The following is an 18,340-nucleotide window of genomic DNA, read 5'->3' as shown; positions in this document are numbered from 1 at the left end:
ATATTTAAATTGTCTATTTTACTGGTTAAAATACTAATTGTATTTTGGTCAAAGTTTATCAGATAGTCATTTGGAATCTAATTGTATTTTATACCGTAATGAGTTGTTTCATAACGATGAATCATCCAATGTGGAAGATAAATGCTCTTCTATTACTCTATTACAGGGATTATTCTACGGCGAATCTCACAAGCATGGTTTCTAGTTCTCTACCTAAACGTACCTGGTCCCCTTGTGAAATTTAATTTTGATAGTGCGTTGGATATTCATCGAAATCTGGGTGGTGCAACCATTGTTGGTCGGAATCATGTTGGTAACGTTTTGGTGGCTGCTGTTGGTATAATTCCATAAAACTTTTTTTGATAAGTAGAAAGATAAACACAATTCAATACATTCAAACTCACATCTTCCTAAATCAATTTTCAATTAACTATTTAAATACCCATAATATTATTATCTATTGCTTATATATACATATTATCTGATTAGCATTAAAATTAATTTTAATATTTAAATTTATTATTTTAATTAGACCAATTGATACACAAAATCAATCATTATATCTTAAATACATTTTCACTAAAAAACTGTAATAATCAGTTAAACATCTAAAAATAAGATCAGTAACATCAAATGGCATAAAATTTTCATGGCAGATATTCGGAATATGGGTATCATATAGGTTCGACCAGGTTTTTTGAAGAAAAGATGCATCAGAGGCTCTACTTTAAAGAAGCATAAATTTCTAATTCTTTAAGAACTGAAATTTGTTCATTACAAACACAATAAATTGACAGTACAAACTTATAGGCTTCTTTCCCTAATACCATTTGTCAATTATAGCTCATTACAACATTCACTGCAACAAGGGCGGGTTTTCTTTATTGCCTTATCTCAAAATAATACACGTTAGATTTAGCAAATCTATGGCAACACCATCATCATAAAACTCATTTTAACTTCTATCAAAAAGAATGTGTTTGTATAGCTGACTCAAAAATATACAAATCACGACCTCCCTCACATCACCAAAAGGAGTTATGGCAAACCCAAAAAAGAAAAGGATACGAAAATATGAACCTCTCTTGCCAAGGTATCTAGTTTCAGTAGGAAAGCCGCATGTTGGTTCTCCGTCTTGATGGCCCACCTGGAAAGAGCTTCATAATCCATCCTAAGACCCTTTCCACCACCTACAAAGAAATTTAAATGTTACTTAATAGCTTGCTTTCTTCGGAACTCCTAGATATCTCTGTTGTCATCAAAGTATTTCGTTGTTCAATTTTCAGCAATGGTCGGATTGTTAATGACATGCATACAAGCAGGACTCAATCTTCTCATACGAGAGGACTCAAAAGTCCAAAAGAGTACCATGGACTTCACACCAGAGTAATCGTGATACATGATCATGTCACAATAAGAGAGAGAGAGCGTGTGGTACCTCATCACCCTCATCGGCATATGGGGTGTTATCATGCATCATTTTAGACTCATATTGTCTAACTGGGATGTGCTCGCCTGCCATGCTTTGAGCTGACAAAAGCTCTAATCTTTGAGTTTGAGCTTCAAGTTTCCTAGACAACTCGTTGTTCAACTCCTTCATTCATCAATAATAATAATAATAACAACATTCAGACTAACAAACATATATGATACAAGAAAATCTCTGGTGGTAAAGTTGTATTCTAAAATCTAGGAAAACTAGGATGAAGTAAGAGTGTTGGAAAATGGAGAATAACCCTCGAACAAGACAACTGATTATTAACAGCCTGAAACTAAGTGAACTAAATTTCCTGCCATTTAATTTCCCACATATCATATAAGAGCACTTGAAAGAAGTTCAGATGCACATAAGAATTATGTAATTGAAGAAAAAGGAAATACAGTAGTTATAGAAAACTAGTAAAATATAATATAGGCTGCAAATTAGCATGCTCTAACCAAACAGAAGAAACATTACAAGTAAAGATGTTCTTAAATTCCATTTCACTCGAAGTAGGAAACTAGTAATTCAGAAATGTTCAAAAAAATCTGATACAGTGCCTAGCAACAAGAACCAAATGCGACTAGATGTCTAAGATCAGGTTAAGTACCTTCAGCCTCAAACTTTGAGATAACTCAGATGAGAAAGCTTGTGCTAGTTCTTCTTTCTCTAATGTTAACTGCAAGAATAAAGGTTCCTCAAATCATCATGACAGGAATAGCGGCCACCGAATTCCAAAACTTAAATTCTTGACTGGCCAAGGTGTAAAACATACAACAGCCACAAGAAAATCCAAATCATGTACTAGAAGATACCTCGGAAATTAGACAATTAATGTTCTGAATCATTCTCATTTGATCAGGAGGAATATAAACAGAAGCAGCTTCAAATTGTCCATCTTCAGGCAGCAAGCTCAAACTAGAGGCATCGTTACTGATATTCTCCCTATCATCAGTAGCAGCATCTATGCTTACTGGGAAGTTCAGTAGATAAAAATCATAAGTTAAATAAGGACCGTGGAAACTAAAAACAACTTAAAATGTCACTACTATAATTGCTGATTGGACTTCTCATAGTTGCTTTAAAGCACCTTGTCAATAAGCAGTTGAATGCTTATATATTCAATTTTTCTTCTATGAAACTTGAATTCAAATAAGGATGTTGTTATTGTCTGGCACAAGTGCCTTCCACCTTCCTACAAGTAAAGCTATATATGATGATACGCTTATATCCATGCGTATTGAAGCGCTTAACTCATGTCTGACACATTACCTTACAGAAATTGAATAGTTTAAGTAACTTATCAAATCATTCTCTTGAATCTTCCACAAGATCAAATGCTTCAAATAAGGTCAATTTTTTTCTCTTTTTTGCATTTTGAATTTAATACAATAAATTAAAGTTATCATTGACAGGTTCTCTGATTTTTTTTTTCTGTGTTTTGAATTTAATACAATAAATTAAAGTATCATTGACAGGTTCTAGAAGATTATAAAAGCCAAAGAGTATTTTTATGATGTCCTACATAATTATAAGTCAAAAGTGACTCCTGGAACAAACTACCTGGCAACTCAAATTTTGGCATTTAAAAGTAATGTCCAACACCAGCCTTTGTGCTTTTAATATACACCAGCAATACATGGCTTCAACCTTAAAGGCATCAAGGCATGCTTGAAAACTAGAAATCCCTAGATTTAAAATTATGTAAAATGATAATACTTTAACCTAATTTCATGCTCCAAACCACCTCACATATCATACTAGAAATTCTAGAAAACCAAACCCTCAAGCAAAAAGTTAAAACACTGTAGACCTGCAAGAAAGGTTTTTGTTTCTGCATCACTAAGCTTCAATACACCTATTCAACTTGCAAGGGTGTAAATTATTAAGTACAAATTGACCTTAGCACAAGATTGACTCTGGTCAATAATATGCTTTTAATTGGGAATAAGCTTTGTAGCCTCTGCCATACCTAACTTGATTCTGATTCAGTAAAATAACAGATGGCTATTTACGTATGTACTAGCATGGTTGAAAAGAAAAAGCATACTTAGATCCTCTGTTGAAGTCGACATGTCCTTACTAGCAGGATTCTTAGTAACATCAAAAGGCTTCCCAGTGACGGAGGCTTTTCGTAGCTTAGACTGAAGCACCCTCTTCTCTGAGTTGAATGAATCAGAAAATTAAATAGCAAACATATGGCTATTATATAAACAAATATTAAAAGCTTAGATATAAATAAATATCTATAAAAGCAAACACACAAGATATTTAGCAACTAACCTTCTTGAAGAGCTTCAATAGTTGATTGAAAATCCTGATGCTCTTTCTCTATGCTTGACATTTTCTTTCTGAAAGATGCAGAAGGAATAATATGAGCAACAACTACTAGAGTACTTACCATGAAAGTATATTGAAAGGCTAAATCAAATTGAAGAAATAAAACCAAAAACCTACTAAAACTCAAATGTTATTAATTCACAATAACAAAAAGGAGATTACTAACTACAAACCATCTCCTCCCAGCCCAAATTCTTTCTTCTCTTCCTTTCTGTTTTCTTTATTTCTAATAAGTACAGATAAGTTTTCTGATGCATTTAACAACAATAATTTACATGGCATAAACAGAAGTTAATACTCAAACAAATTGGTTCCTAGCATCACCAACCAAAGCATGCTCTGGGGCAGTATAACATAGGGTTAATATACTATTTGGAATTTGAGTTTGGCTTCAATGATCAATTTGGTAACTGAGTTTTACCAATTTGATACTTTTTTCTTTGTCCAAATTAAGTACCTAAGTTTGGCTTCAATGTTTAATTTGGTATCTAAGTTTTCCTTTGTCTCAATTATGTACCTATGCTTTTTTTACTAGAACACGTGTTAAACATTCATTGGACCACACGATGCCAAGTGGTATGGGTACCAAATTGGGGGAAAAATCTCATGTACCAAATTGCATACTAACCCTATAAACATATAGCCAACATAAAATTGACTTAATACATTCAATTGCATTCTATATGTAATCTTTAATGATATTATTGCATCGATTAAAAACTTAACATGCAAACTTTTGGCTTTTTTTTCCTCGTATTTTCTTTTTCTTTTTGAATATATATATCATGACAGCTTTAATTGGATAATTATTTCTTAGACAATCAAACCACAGGTCTAATACTTGCAACAATACCCTTCTTGAATCTATACCAGGGAAATATGGATAAGCATTATACTTTGGATTGCAGAAGGCAGATGACATATTCAGTTGGAGAAACCAAGCAGAAGAAATAAGAAAGCAACTCATGCTGAAAAGATAGATCCCAAGTCCTTTAACAAAGAAAAACTGAAGCATACTTGAAAAAAGAAATTTCAGCCTCTGAGTTCTCCAAATGCCTCTCTAACTTCAGCTCATTTGACCTTAATCTAAGTGCCTACAAAGGGGATATAAAAAAGAAATGTTAATCAAGCAGATGCAAAACGTGATGCTACTCCAGCATCAACAACTTTATACAGATTCATTCAATAGAAGATAATGCAAAAATGCTAATGGTATCGCCTAAACCAAGCAAATTAACCATATCAAATATATATAAAAAGATTAAAGACCCACTCAAGTTAAACTGACACTTCAAAACCTTAAACTTCATTGCATGCCTAAAATACAACCATGCATATTACACGGATAGCAATTTGCATATCTCACAGCATTATTATCTAGAGGGGTAGAAATTTTAATGTGAATAGAACGATATTAAAAAAGGAAGAAGACCTTCACCCATTAAAATAACTTCTTACCTTCTCTTCTAAACTAATGACTTCAGAAGCCAATATTTTGGCACGTTCATCGGCTGCATTACATTCCAGTCGTGCATTTGTATATTCCATTTTCAAAGACTCGAGCTCCGCCTGAAAATATCAAACATCAGACATGATTGAAAAGAGCAAAAGGACAATGCAATAAAATGTCAAAAACGTTTTTAAATAAGATTTCTGACACCTTAAAGCTCCCCAACTCATTCAAACATTATAAGACAAAGAGCACAAGAAAATAAAATGCAAATTGGCCCGGCCCACATGCAGCATAGCAGTTTATAATGCACAAACCTGAGCTGCATTGTATGCAATAATTTTTTGCAACCAAAAAACCATTGCAAATAAAATAACTATCTGAACTTTCCACTGCATGAGCAGATTGATAACGCCAAAGTGCACATTGTACCGTCTGTGCTTATTTTCCCCTATGAAGATAACACCAATAATGGAATAATGTTTTATTTAATCATATACTCAGCCATCATGTAAACAATGAGGTAAAGTGAATAATTGATAACCTTCATATTTGTGGATCATTTTTATATGTTAAACGTAAAATGGCTATTTTTCAAATTCAATAAAGAAAAATACTTTTCTCCCATCTCTAGTGAAGGATAATGACTATCATTGTTAAAAATCTCTATAAATCTCAAATTCCATAAGCCAAAAACCTAAATTTTCAGCACAAATCACCTATGCTGAACAATGAATTTTTATCATGTCTTGCGGCGAACATAGCTTTAGAAACCTGTTTCAGCCATGGTAAAGGGAAACTCCAGGATAGGAGCATGGGTAGCATTTAGTGATGAATGAATCTCTTAAAGTTCAATGTTCCTTGTATGTACTTTGTGGTTAATAGAGACGAGTAAAGATGTGAAAGAAAGCAATAGGTTTTGATATTTCAGAAAAATAATTATCAAAGCAAGGCCATCCAGGTGCATATGTGCACACATGAAACATGTCATGCAGACACACCCTGCTTTAGCTATCTGATAAAAATGAACCTGCAGTCAGACAAGATTCAACCATTCCTATGTACAACTTGAGTTGATTACCAGTACCCTAAATATAACAAAATACTAACCAGTTGGGCCTTGATTTCTTCCTGTAACTTCTCCATGTCATATTTTAGCTGATTGACAACACTTCTCTGGAGAGAGAAACAATGTCAATAGACAATATAGAGATTTTTAAAGAAGTCTCAGAATAGTGATTGGTTGAAAATTATGATATTGAGCGTCTTTCAGGATTTCATAAAATAAACTGCAATGAAAAACAATGAAGACTGCCAAACAAACAGAAGGTTTCTGAATATTCATTCTCCTTATTGTTTCAAGACATGCAATCTCTTTACGAACACGCATAAACATTTTAAACATTAAAATTGGTTTTCCTCTCTCCAAATATGCTCATTCTCGGGGACCTTCATCCACAAAAAGTTAAAACCAAAATAAGCATAGAAAAGCCGATTAAGTTATCAGTATATAACCCATTCATTTGAGGAAAGGGGTCCAAAAGAATCTCCTAGGATAAGAAACTATATTTGATATACTATTGGTCATATACCATAATCATGGTTAGATTGATATGTTTTATTTAATATCCTTTACTAAAGGTATAAACAAATTGGCTGAACTAACTCATTATTTTTATAGGCTAGTAATCGATGAAGTACAAATGGAGTAGGTATAACAAGTTCGTTTTCTGTATAAAGTATAAAATATATAGGGGGAAGTCACATTTGTTTATCTATTATTATTACATTTATTTTATACTAATCATTTTAGTAATTGATGAAGTACAAATGGAGTAGGTATTACATGACCACAACATGCTAGCAATGCTGCAATTATCATATTTGGAAACAAACCTGTTGATTATAGCTATCAGTCAAGGATGAATTTTCAGCAGCTAAAGATTCTGCTAACGTACGTGAGGCCTCAAGAGCTCGTTGCAGAGAGAACTTTTCCTGGGTCAAATCTTCAATATGCTACAGAATAAGACTAAATAATTAATAAAGAAAGTCCAAACAAAATATCCAGGAAGAAGTCAATAAACAAAATCAATGTGATGAACAACAAAGAAGAAATATATAGTTTTCTACATTATAAGATACGTGAGCTTGTATGTGCCAGATTATAGTTTCCTAATAAGGAATCTTGAGTGTATCAGATAGGATTCTGTAAATATTTTATTAATTGTTATCCCTAACTTTAAGGTTGTTTTTAAAGGACAGCATCCCTAGAATTAGTCTGTTTCCTAATATAGAGCTTCCTAAGTTAGGCTCACTATGTATATAAATATTAGTGTAACTCCTTGTGAGAAAATATAATAGAAAAAGCATATTTCTAACATGGTATCAGATTAGCCCGATTTCTGGGAATTTTTTCTTTTGTCTGGCATTTTTTTTTTACTCCCGCTCAACCCTCAAGCCTGTATACTTTGTTCAAAAGAAATATGACTGAAATTGTCCAAACCAATACTAATGGGGATATTTCAAAAGTCTCTATGAACAACTCCAACCCAACAAGTGAGTTGTAGAACATCCAAGGTAGCCAACAGGTTAAATGGGAAGAATTACCTGAAGTGGTCTCAGTTGGTTCGCACGTTCTTGAAGGGAAGATGAAAGCTGAGTCACTTACTCAGAACGGGACCTAAAGAAGGAGATTCTAAGTTTGATGCTTGGGATGAACAAGACTCTATGGTAATGTCTTGGTTATGTTATTCTATGATACCAGAAATCAGTGATGCATGTTTCTTAATACATCCAAAGATATATGGGAGGCTGTGAAGGAAACTTATTCTAAAGTTCGAGATGCTGCTCAAATCTATGAAATCAAGACTAAGATTTCATCTACCAAGCAAGGAAGTTGGTCAATCACGGAGTATTCCAATCTGTTGCAAAGCTTATGGTAAGAGATGGATCATTACCAGTGCATTCAGATGAAGTGCAATGCGATGCAAAGACTCTGAAAAGGTTCGTTGAAAAGGATCGAATTTATGATTTTCTTGCTGGACTAAATGTTGAGTTTGATGCAGTAAGAGTCCAAATACTTGGAAAAGAGGAGCTACCGTCACTAAATGAGACAATCGCGATTGTTCATGCTGAAGAAGGAAGAAGAGGAGTTATGATTGAGAATAGTCAAGTGGACAACTCCGCCTTAGCTACAAAAGCTATACATGAGAGGAGATTTGGCCTGAAGCAGCCAACTAGCGAAGATAGTAGGCAAACAAAACTTACAAGGCATATTAAAAGGGAGTCTGTATGGTGCACCTACTGTAAAAAATCCCGTCACACTAACAAAAAATGCTGGAAGCCTCATGGGAAGCCACAGACAATTAAAAAAAAAATTTCAGAAACCGGTGGACAACCAAAGGAATAAGGGCAAGCACATATAGCAAGACAAGCTGGATGGAGAAAAGAATTCTTAAGAATCACCTGTTGCATTTAATAAAGACGAAATTGAAAAGTTGAAGAATTTGCTGGGATCATTGGAAAAATTTTCTTCAAGTACTTGTAGTTTGGCTTTTTCAGGTATATCCTCTTCTCAAGATAACAGGTCTTGGGTCATTAACTTAGGAGCTACAGACCACATGATCCACTCCTCACAAAAATTTGTTTCATATACACCTTGTCCTAATAATAGGAAGATAACAATAGTCGATGGTTCTATTATCACAGTGGCTGGTCAGGGTGATATTGTTATAAACAAGACTCTTATTCTTAAAAATGTCCTTCACGTTCCAAAACTGTTTACCAATTTTCTCTCCATCAAAAAAATTACCAAAGACTCTAACTATAGTGTGATTTTTATCCCAATCGATGTTTTTTTCAGGAACAGAATACGAGAAGGATGATTGGACATACTAAGGAAGTAAATGGCCTATACTATCTTAAAGAATCCAGTGGAGAAGTTAGTGCTCTGAATTCCTCACCATTATCTTTCATATCCAAATCTGTTAAAACCAATAAAGACCAAATTTGGCTCCATCACCTCCACCTTGGTCATCCATCATTTAGAGTCCTTAAAATTATATTTCCTTCATTGTTCAAGGGGATAATTGTTGAAAAATTCCATTGTGATGTTTGTGAACTTGCCAAACATAAACGTACCTCTTTTTCGGTAAGCAATAAAAGAACATCTGCTCTTTTTACTCTTATTCATAGTGATATTTGGGGACCATCCACTATTTCAAACATCTCTAGCGCTCGGTGGTTTGTATCCTTTATTGATGATTGTACCCGTGTGTCTTGGATATTTCTTTTAAAACAGAAATTTGATGTAAGGTCTGCCTTTTCAACCTTTTACAACATGATCAAAACACAATTTGGAGCTGAAATAAAAAGATTTAGGTTAGACAATGCCAAGGACTATTTCAATCAATTTCTCTCCCCATATTTTCAAGAAAAATGCATTATACATGAGTCATCTAGTGTTAGCACACCCCATCAAAATGGTGTTGCCCAAAGAAAGAATGGTCACATTTTAGCTATTACCAGAGCTCTCTTATTTCAAAAAAATGTCCCTAAACAATACTGGGGGGAAACTGTTTTAACTGCTACTCATATGATAAATAGATTGCCTAAAAAGTCCTTGAATCTCAAAGTCCTATGCAAGTTCTAGAAAAATTCTTTCTTGGTTTCAATACCTCAAACCTTACACCCAAAATATTTGGATGTGTTGCCTTTGTACATGTACATTCTCAAATTAGGGGAAAACTCGATCCACGAGCTGTCAAATGTGTCTTTCTCAGTTATTCTTCCACACAAAAAGAGTACAAATGCTATCATCCAGCCACCAAAAAATTTTATGTTTCAACGAATGTCACTTTTGTAGAACAAGAGAATTTCTTTACTCGTCATTATCTTCAGGGGGAGATCTTATTCACAAAAGATAAGGACAGAGAATTCTTTCTTCTTGATTTTCTAGCTCTTGCCCAGCAGCCAAACACTCGATCATTGCCTACCAACCAACCTGCCCAACTTGAACCTATGCAACCCGAAATAGAGCCTAATACACCCAAATCACAAAAAGGGATTCAGGACACTACTCGTCCTTTACTAGTTTACTCAAGGAAGAAGGCACCGGTGCAAGTTCAATCATCTTCTTCGGATATACAACCTGCTACTCTACAACCCGAGGTAATTGCTGAACCTACTTTGAATACTATTGAAAATTCAGATCAGAGAGGCTATGATTTTCTCATTGCTATTAGAAAAGGAACTAGTGTCACAGGGCTAGACCTTTCGTCTCGCAAACCGTGCGGCATTAGGCGATCCGTTCGTCCAAACTCGCCTAAGTCAGCCTTTACGCCCAAGGTGAGGATTTCTTAGAACTCCTCCAAGGCACCAATTGAAGAGCAGAAGCGATTTATGCCAAAAGAAGCTAAGCCAAAGAACAACAGAAAGCCACGGAAAAGAATACACACAAGGTGTTTGAGTAAATGCTCTCAGAACTCTATTACTCTTAAGAATTCAGAATACAATGGAATGAGTACAAATGAGGGGGAGGCTCTCTATTTATAGTTGAGTTCCCCCAAAACCGACGGTCAAGATACATTTACATCGACGGACGAGATTAGCCATATCCCTTTATTTTAGGGATTTACAAGATAAGGCTTATCAAATCTAATCTAATCTTTACAAGATAAGATTCCCTCTATCTTCTAAGATTAGTTACCATATTAGCCTGAATCTCTTCGTTATCGGGCCAACCAGGCTTCAATCTGACAGGCTTCTCCAATTGCTCATTTAATCGGGCCAGTTCTCGTGGGCCAAATGATCCCCATCTAAGCAATAGACCTCCATTGGATGCATTTGGTGCGATGGTTACGGGCTTTGAACTGCGGCCCGTGACACTAGAGCCTGTACAAAACATCCCTTGTACTTATTCATGTCGTACAAAAATTTCTCCCATAACCACAAAGCCTCTCTTACTAGCCAAAATTCTTTCTCCATTCCCAAAACTGTATCTGAGGCATTAGATGATGAGAATTGGAAAAATGCCATGAAGATTGAAATGGAAGCCCTTGAAAAAGATAAGACAAGGGATTTGGTAAAATTACCGAGAGGAAAGAAACCAGTTGGATGTCGTTGGGTGTACACAGTAAAATATAAGTCAAATGGTTCTTTGGAGAGGTACAAAGCAAGATTGGCTGCTAAAGGGTACACTCAAATGTATGGAATAGACTATCATGAGACATTTGCCCCTGTTGCAAAGATGAACACTGTGAGAGTGTTGTCACTCGTTGCCAATCGAGGCTGGAAATTACAGCAATTTGACATCAAAAACACCTTTTTACATGGTGATCTTGAGGACGAAGTCTATATGGATGTTCCACCAGGATTTGGTCCAAATACAAGACAGATAGTTTGCAGACTAAAAAAGGCTTTTTACAAACTAAAACAATCCCCGAGAGCTTGGTTTGGAAGATTTACCAAAGTAATGCTCAAGTTGGAGTATAAATAGAGTCAAGGAGATCACACTCTGTTTGTAAAGCACTCATCTTCAGGGGGAATGACCGCTTTATTAGTCTATATAGATGACATTATAGTGACTGGTGATGATCTGGAAGGAATGAGAAATTTAAAGAAATGCCTAGTAAAAGAATTTGAAGTCAAAGAGCTTGGTAAATTAAAATATTTTCTTGGTATTGAAGTAGCACACTCTCGGGAAGGAATCTTCATATCTCAGCAAAAATACATAATTGATTTGTTGACAGAGACGGGCAAGTTGGGATGTAAACCAACAGAGACACCCATAAAGGTGAACCACAGACTTGGAGATGCACTAGAAGATGCAGCAATTGATAAAGGTTCATATCAAAGACTTGTAGGGAAGCTCATTTACTTGTCACATACTAGACCGGATATTGCCTATACAGTTGGTGTTGTAAGTTAGTTCATGCACAACCCCAAAGAATCACATCTTCGAGCTGTGTATCAGATTCTACAGTACTTAAAAGGCACTCCAAGCAAAGGAATCCTATTTAAGAAATGGGAGAATTTAACCCTTGAAGCCTATACTGATGCAGACTATGCAGGGTCTATGGTTGATAGAAAATCAACCTTGGGCTATTGCACTTTTCTAGGAGGCAACCTTATGACTTGGAGGAGTAAAAATCAGAATGTTGTGGCTAGATCTAGTGCAGAAGCTGAATTTAGGGCAATGGCTCTTAAAATTTGTAAATTATTATGACTGAAAATTATTTTGGAAGATTTGAAGATCAAGTGGGAATGTCCAATGAAGTTGTATTGTGATAATAAGTCTGCTATCAATATTGCACATAATCCAGTTCAACATGATCGTACGAAGCACATTAAGGTTTACAGACATTTTATAAAAGAGAAACTTGACAGTGGCTTAATTTGCACTCCATTTGTGTCCACTGATGGTCAACTGGCAGACATACTTACCAAAGGATTATCTGGGAAGATCTTTGAGAAACTAGTAAGCAAGCCAAGAATGGATGATATCCACTTCCCAACTTGAAGGGGAGTGTCAGATTATAGTTTCCTAATAAGCAATCTTGAGTGTATCAGATAAGATTCTGTAAATATTTTATTAATTGCTATCCCTAACTTTAAGGCTGTTTTTAAGAGACAACATCCCTAGAATTAGTCTGTTTTCTAAGTTAGGCTCACTATGTATATAAATATTAGTGTAATTCCTTGTGAGAAAATATAATAGAAAAAGCCTATTTCTAACAGTATGTATCTAAGACACTTGGAAACATAGGACGTTTTCTCTCATGACTAGAAATTTTTTACAGTCATTACAGTTTATTCACCTCCAAGATATTAACATGTATTCGGCTTCAAAACTGAAATATGGATTATAGCTAAAATCCACAAGAATCTATACTTCCTTTCATGTGATAAACAAATTTACCAATCCCAACCATATGACACCCTACTCTAGCACATGCACCTCACAGAAATACAAGACATGGATCTAATAAGGATGCAAGTTTACTTATCTATTACTTCACCATAAAGGAATAATAATAATAACCCAGCCCTATCCTCAAACTAAGCTCTAAACTTCCTTCCAAGATTTGTCAGCTCTGAGAGCAGCATTGTGTATAATCAAGCTCATTACCCTTGTAAACTAGAGTCCCTTTTCCTTTTTCTTCAAGAAATCACAAACCTTTCCTCTCCTGAATATTCAATGTCTAACAATTAACAACTACATAAATCCTTGTATAGCTATAGGAAACAATGGTTTCATTCATTCTTAAGGTTTCAATTTAAATCCATATACTAGTATAAATTTCATATACATAACAGAATGTCAAATTGTGTCAGAAGAGTTACATATAAGCCAGCAAACCTATGATGACATATTTCTAAGACATCAAAAAGTTCACTTCAAGAAATTTTTATCCATGTAATTAAAGAACTTAATCTTGCAAGCAATATAATCAAAACTTGGAAGAATAAACAAGAATCATTTGAAAGCTGGTAAATGTAGCACCTACAGTAAGCTCAAAAAGTAAATAATAAAAAAATCTACCTGCTCCAAAGCAGCAAAATCCTCATTTTGTTTGGCTAAGTAGAACTCATGCTTCTTCTCTGAGATATTCTCATTCAGCCTTAGGAGGTCACCATTACTTTTAGCAGGAACTGCAAAATGACCAGGAAACTCACTGGCACTAGGAAAAACAGGGGACCTTTGTTTGGAGAAAGTTCCCATAGTTTCACTCTCCATTGATGGTTTATCTAAAGGTGATGATCGAATAGCATTCATGCTATTAAACTGCGAGCTATGGGAGGGAAATGCATCTTTTGTAGGTTGATTATGTTGAAAAAGAGACCCAAAAGAAGCTTTGGATACATTAAGAGAATCAAGGAAAGACGGACGAGATTTCCTAGAACTAGTATCATTTGTGACTGACTGCAGTGGCATGTGACTTGTGGAACTTTTGGCATCAAAACTGAACTCTGAAGATCCAAATGTCCAAGCGGATGGACCAGGCACACTTGGAAAACCACTAGAGTAATTGCTAAATGTTCTTTCTCCAGGTTTAGAACTCATAGGTTCCCTAAATTCTGCATTGCCTTGTAAGCTCTGCCCAACTTCAAGGGCAGATCCTGTTATTCCCAAGGTAGATTGAGTAGAGTCTATAATTAAACACAGAACATTTAATACTGCATCAGGTTCTTAGCAAAAGAAAACTATGAAAACATAGATAACTATTAATTCTAGTCATTGTAGTTCATAAACAAGCATAATCACAATGAGAATTGATAAACTAAACATTACTTTCATAGAAAGAAGATAGTACAAAGCTACTACCTAGAAAGCTTCTGTCACTGGCCTTACTTTGCAGTGAATTCTGTGGAGATATTTTAGTAACAAAATCTTCAGAAGGAAACAGATTTACAACTGCAGAAGCCTTCAAAGAGCCATCATCTTCTTTTGACTTGGTATCTTGAAAGTCCTTACTCAAATGTTGTGTTTGAAATCTATCATTAAACGGACCACCATTCCAGGAAGCACCATATTTCTCATTTTCTTGACTTTTTGAATGCTTCTGCACTTCGGTAGAATATGAATTATTATCATTCACTAAAACAGATGGCGTAGCAAGCATGTTGTTTGAGTAAGTTCGCTGACTTTCATCTGAAACATCATTTATTTTATTGTTGTCATTAATTATCTTTACATAAGAAGGATCGGGTCCATTAGATGTACCAGCTCCATCAAAGTCAGTGACTCGACCATCTTCAGTTTCTAATAGATGTTTATCATTTAAGTTAACATCTGAAGCATGAGGCTGGGAGGTAGATGCTGCCTTCTTGGCTCTGTCAGCTGCCTTTTTCTTACGAAATTCCTCAAGCTGCAGATGAAAGGAGGTAAGAAATGTAACAGCCCATGGTACGTACAGTCCAAAGAATTACCTGCTTGTTTTCAAATTTCCATTTATGAAAAAATATGCAACTGAACCTTTATTTCTGGGCATAAATCCAGTGTTGTAATTACAGAAAATCCAATCAACCACTAGTACCATTTAGGAGGATATTAACTTATCAGAATAAGTAAAAAGGTGCAGCCGTGCAGCGTCCAGAGAAAAGAAGAATACAATTCTAGAATGGGATATCTTATTTGTTTTTGGGCCCTACCACTGAACCATCACCCACATAAAAGCATCACTGAACCAAACAAAAGAAGAGTTACAGAAAACAAGAGCTAGTACAACCTAACACAAATTAGGAATGGCATTAAGACACATCATTTGGGAATAAAACCATAACAGCAACTTTAAACTCCATCTCTATCGGTTACACAACTGAGATACACTCTTCATTTGAAATCATTGTTCTTAAGTTTCAGACAAGTATTATTGCTTTAGTATAGCGCCTCCAAACCCCAAAGGAACTTCTACATTCTCTCTATCTTGTATAGAAACGTTAGTATTGCTCTCCATTCAAATATAATGACATAAATAAGTTCTCAACTCTAGTTTAACGATAAAAATTGAAGCATTGACCTATTCCCTCTCTCTGCGTCACCTGACACAATTACATAGAACTATTGAAGGTATAAAGGCAGTGAAACTTTCCAAAGGTGTAATCTAGAAAACAAGTTAATGTCATATACCCTCAGTTCCAGCTAAGATCGCCCAAAACATTGCTAAACAATGTAAATACTACAGATCATATCTTAAAATGCCAAAATATTCCCTCAATTCCAGTGAATAATTTGAAATAGATGCCCTAAATCAGTGAATATATATGCCTAAAATCGAAAAGCAAGCTTTTTTAAATATGGATTGAGTCTACCAGAACTTCAGTTAGAACAATCTGCATTGCACAAGTAACAACCATTCAAAAATTTACAAAATTGAATCATAAAATTTAATGAGTAACAAAATTAAATGACCAAGTCGAAATCATATTCCAGAAGAGAAACCAATAAAATTAAATAAAAATCAGTTAGTACCCGACGCTTCCCGGCTTCTAAATGCTCTTGTTTCCGCGAACTAGGCAAGACCTGAGCCGACGCCATATCGGCAAAAACCCCGTCAAAATTTCGTCAATCAAATTCTAACTCTAAATTCTCACCCATTAAGTCACGAAAGAAATGACAACCGACAAACAATGAACACTGATATTATTGAATTCCCTAGTTCACCCACAAAGATTCCACGAACAAAATCCTCCTACCCCAAGAATAGAGATTCGAAGCAGATCGATAGACACGAGATTCAATAAAAAGGCGAAAGAGAAAAAAAGAATTGGTAACGTTAAGATGAATTTGAAAATTTTGAAATTATTAAAACCAAAAGAATTCCAAAAAGTAAAATGAATAAGAAAATTAAAAGAAAATAACGAAGGCGGATGGTAGGATCAGATCGGAGAAAGGAGAGGTGGCTTATTTGGAATCGAAGCGTGAGACGGATCTCTCTGCATATCTCTAAAATTGGTATTGTGTTTTTTTTCAAATTTTATTTTATATAGGGTAATTAATAATTTATAATAAATTGTTTCTTTTAATTTAACTAATAAATTGTTAATATTGAAATTTTAGAGCGGGTACCGGCAGAACCGTATAATACGTTGCGAGGGTTAGTTTAAAATTGTTTTCTGGAAGTGTTTTGAATATGATTGTAAAAAGTGTTTTGAAAAGTTTATTTTAAAATTTAAATATTTAATCGTTAAAAATCATTTTGAAAATTAAAACTTTTATTTTAAACATTATTTTTTAGCATATGTTCTAAAATAAAAATATATATTTAAATACTATTCAAATTTATTAATATTATGATATTTTAATAATAATATAAAAATAATAATATTTTGATATATTAAATATAAATTTTAATAAATTTTAAGCAATTAATATTAATTATTTGTAGATCTAAGGATAGTTAAACCGAAAACATTTAAAACTAAATTTGATAATTAAATTTGAAAGAAATTTAATTTTAAAAGCAATTTGATAATTGAAATTGGAAAATTTTCAAAGAAACTTTGAAGTTGTGTATTTAAAGTCTTTTATAAGAAGCTCGTGTTTTTTACAATGAAATTATTACAACTATTCATTTTGCAAACTATCATTTTTACAAAAAATATATTCTCTAATTACAAACTCTTTTTTATAGAGAATCTTCACTATTTATTATAGAGAATCTTCATTGTTCACCTTTGTTTTCTCTTGCAAGGAATTGTTCTTGTTTTACCCTGTTCATTTTTAATTTTTTTTTTATACTTCTGGTGATTGTTACTGTGGTGATGTCATCCACAAGATACACCGGTTTGATCGAAGATGTTGAGGATTTCTCATCCTTCGAGTCAAAATACATAGACCTGAGCATCTTAGCTAGAAGTTCTTTTTTTTGTATTCCTTTTTGGTTTTAGCTTGAGCTAAAATCGTGCTTGTAGTTTATTTGCCTTGGAGGAATTTTGCTATAGTTTGATCCAAGGCAACAGACTTGTATAGTCTTGGGTTTTTATTGAAAAATTCATCCAAATACTTGGAATTATATTTGTCATCATTAAATTTGTCTTACCATTTTGTCCTAAAATTTCGGACTAATAATGGATTCCTATGTAAGAATCTTATTCATATGAATAACTCCAAGAAACAATATAGGAGATGCATAATTTTGAGAAGAAATGAATAGTTACTGTAAATATGCTTTTGATCAGGTTCGGGTTGGAACTTGCCAAAAAATTTGGGCCATAGGTCTTGGATTTTTACTTGTAGGGTCTTAAAAGAGGATGGTCCATACCAGTTCCACCATTTTTGGAACCAATTGGGAAATTTAAACTAGCCACCATATTTAAAACATAAGTGCCATGAATGTCTCATATGTTGATTATTGATAAGGAAACCATTATGCTAGTCTGTTTGATAGTCCGAGTACATTAAATATGGATAATGGTCTACTTCAGTAGTAATTTTAGTTGGGAACTTCTTTACAGAATTTGGGTTTTCACCCCAATCTCTTGGTTGAAGAATTTTAATAATTTGAGTTGTAGAATGGATAATAAAAGTTGGATCTTTTGGATCGGTGTAATGTTTGAACGATACTAAT

At 34.2% G+C, this 18,340-nt stretch overlaps 1 protein-coding gene across 10 annotated transcripts; it reads right to left on the bottom strand.

Moving 5' to 3' along the window:
• Positions 1 to 726: 726 nt before the first annotated feature.
• LOC105777196 (protein BLISTER) lies at positions 727 to 16,743 on the bottom strand. 10 transcript variants are annotated; one of them, XM_052621693.1, is made up of 14 exons: positions 16,243 to 16,742; positions 16,083 to 16,103; positions 14,623 to 15,139; positions 13,813 to 14,420; positions 7,167 to 7,286; positions 6,381 to 6,446; positions 5,279 to 5,389; positions 4,838 to 4,914; positions 3,764 to 3,831; positions 3,531 to 3,641; positions 2,296 to 2,453; positions 2,091 to 2,159; positions 1,439 to 1,594; positions 727 to 1,190 (listed from the first exon to the last, which is right to left on the bottom strand). In XM_052621693.1, the coding sequence occupies exons 1-14, from the start codon at positions 16,306 to 16,308 to the stop codon at positions 1,104 to 1,106; spliced, it is 2,235 nt and encodes a 744-aa protein (XP_052477653.1). In that variant the 5' UTR covers positions 16,309 to 16,742; the 3' UTR covers positions 727 to 1,103. The 10 variants fall into 10 exon arrangements, with proteins under 10 accessions (XP_052477653.1, XP_052477652.1, XP_012455767.1 ...); XM_052621692.1 differs by having other exon boundaries at positions 14,596 to 15,139; positions 16,243 to 16,741; XM_012600313.2 differs by having other exon boundaries at positions 14,596 to 14,833; positions 14,995 to 16,103; positions 16,243 to 16,740.
• Positions 16,744 to 18,340: the final 1,597 nt, after the last annotated feature.

The sequence above is a fragment of the Gossypium raimondii genome, chromosome 10 (genome assembly GCF_025698545.1).
Source record: "Gossypium raimondii isolate GPD5lz chromosome 10, ASM2569854v1, whole genome shotgun sequence".
Taxonomy (NCBI): Eukaryota; Viridiplantae; Streptophyta; class Magnoliopsida; order Malvales; family Malvaceae; genus Gossypium; species Gossypium raimondii.
Note: the sequence above shows the minus strand (reverse complement) of the source record. Positions and strands in the feature narration are given on the sequence as shown.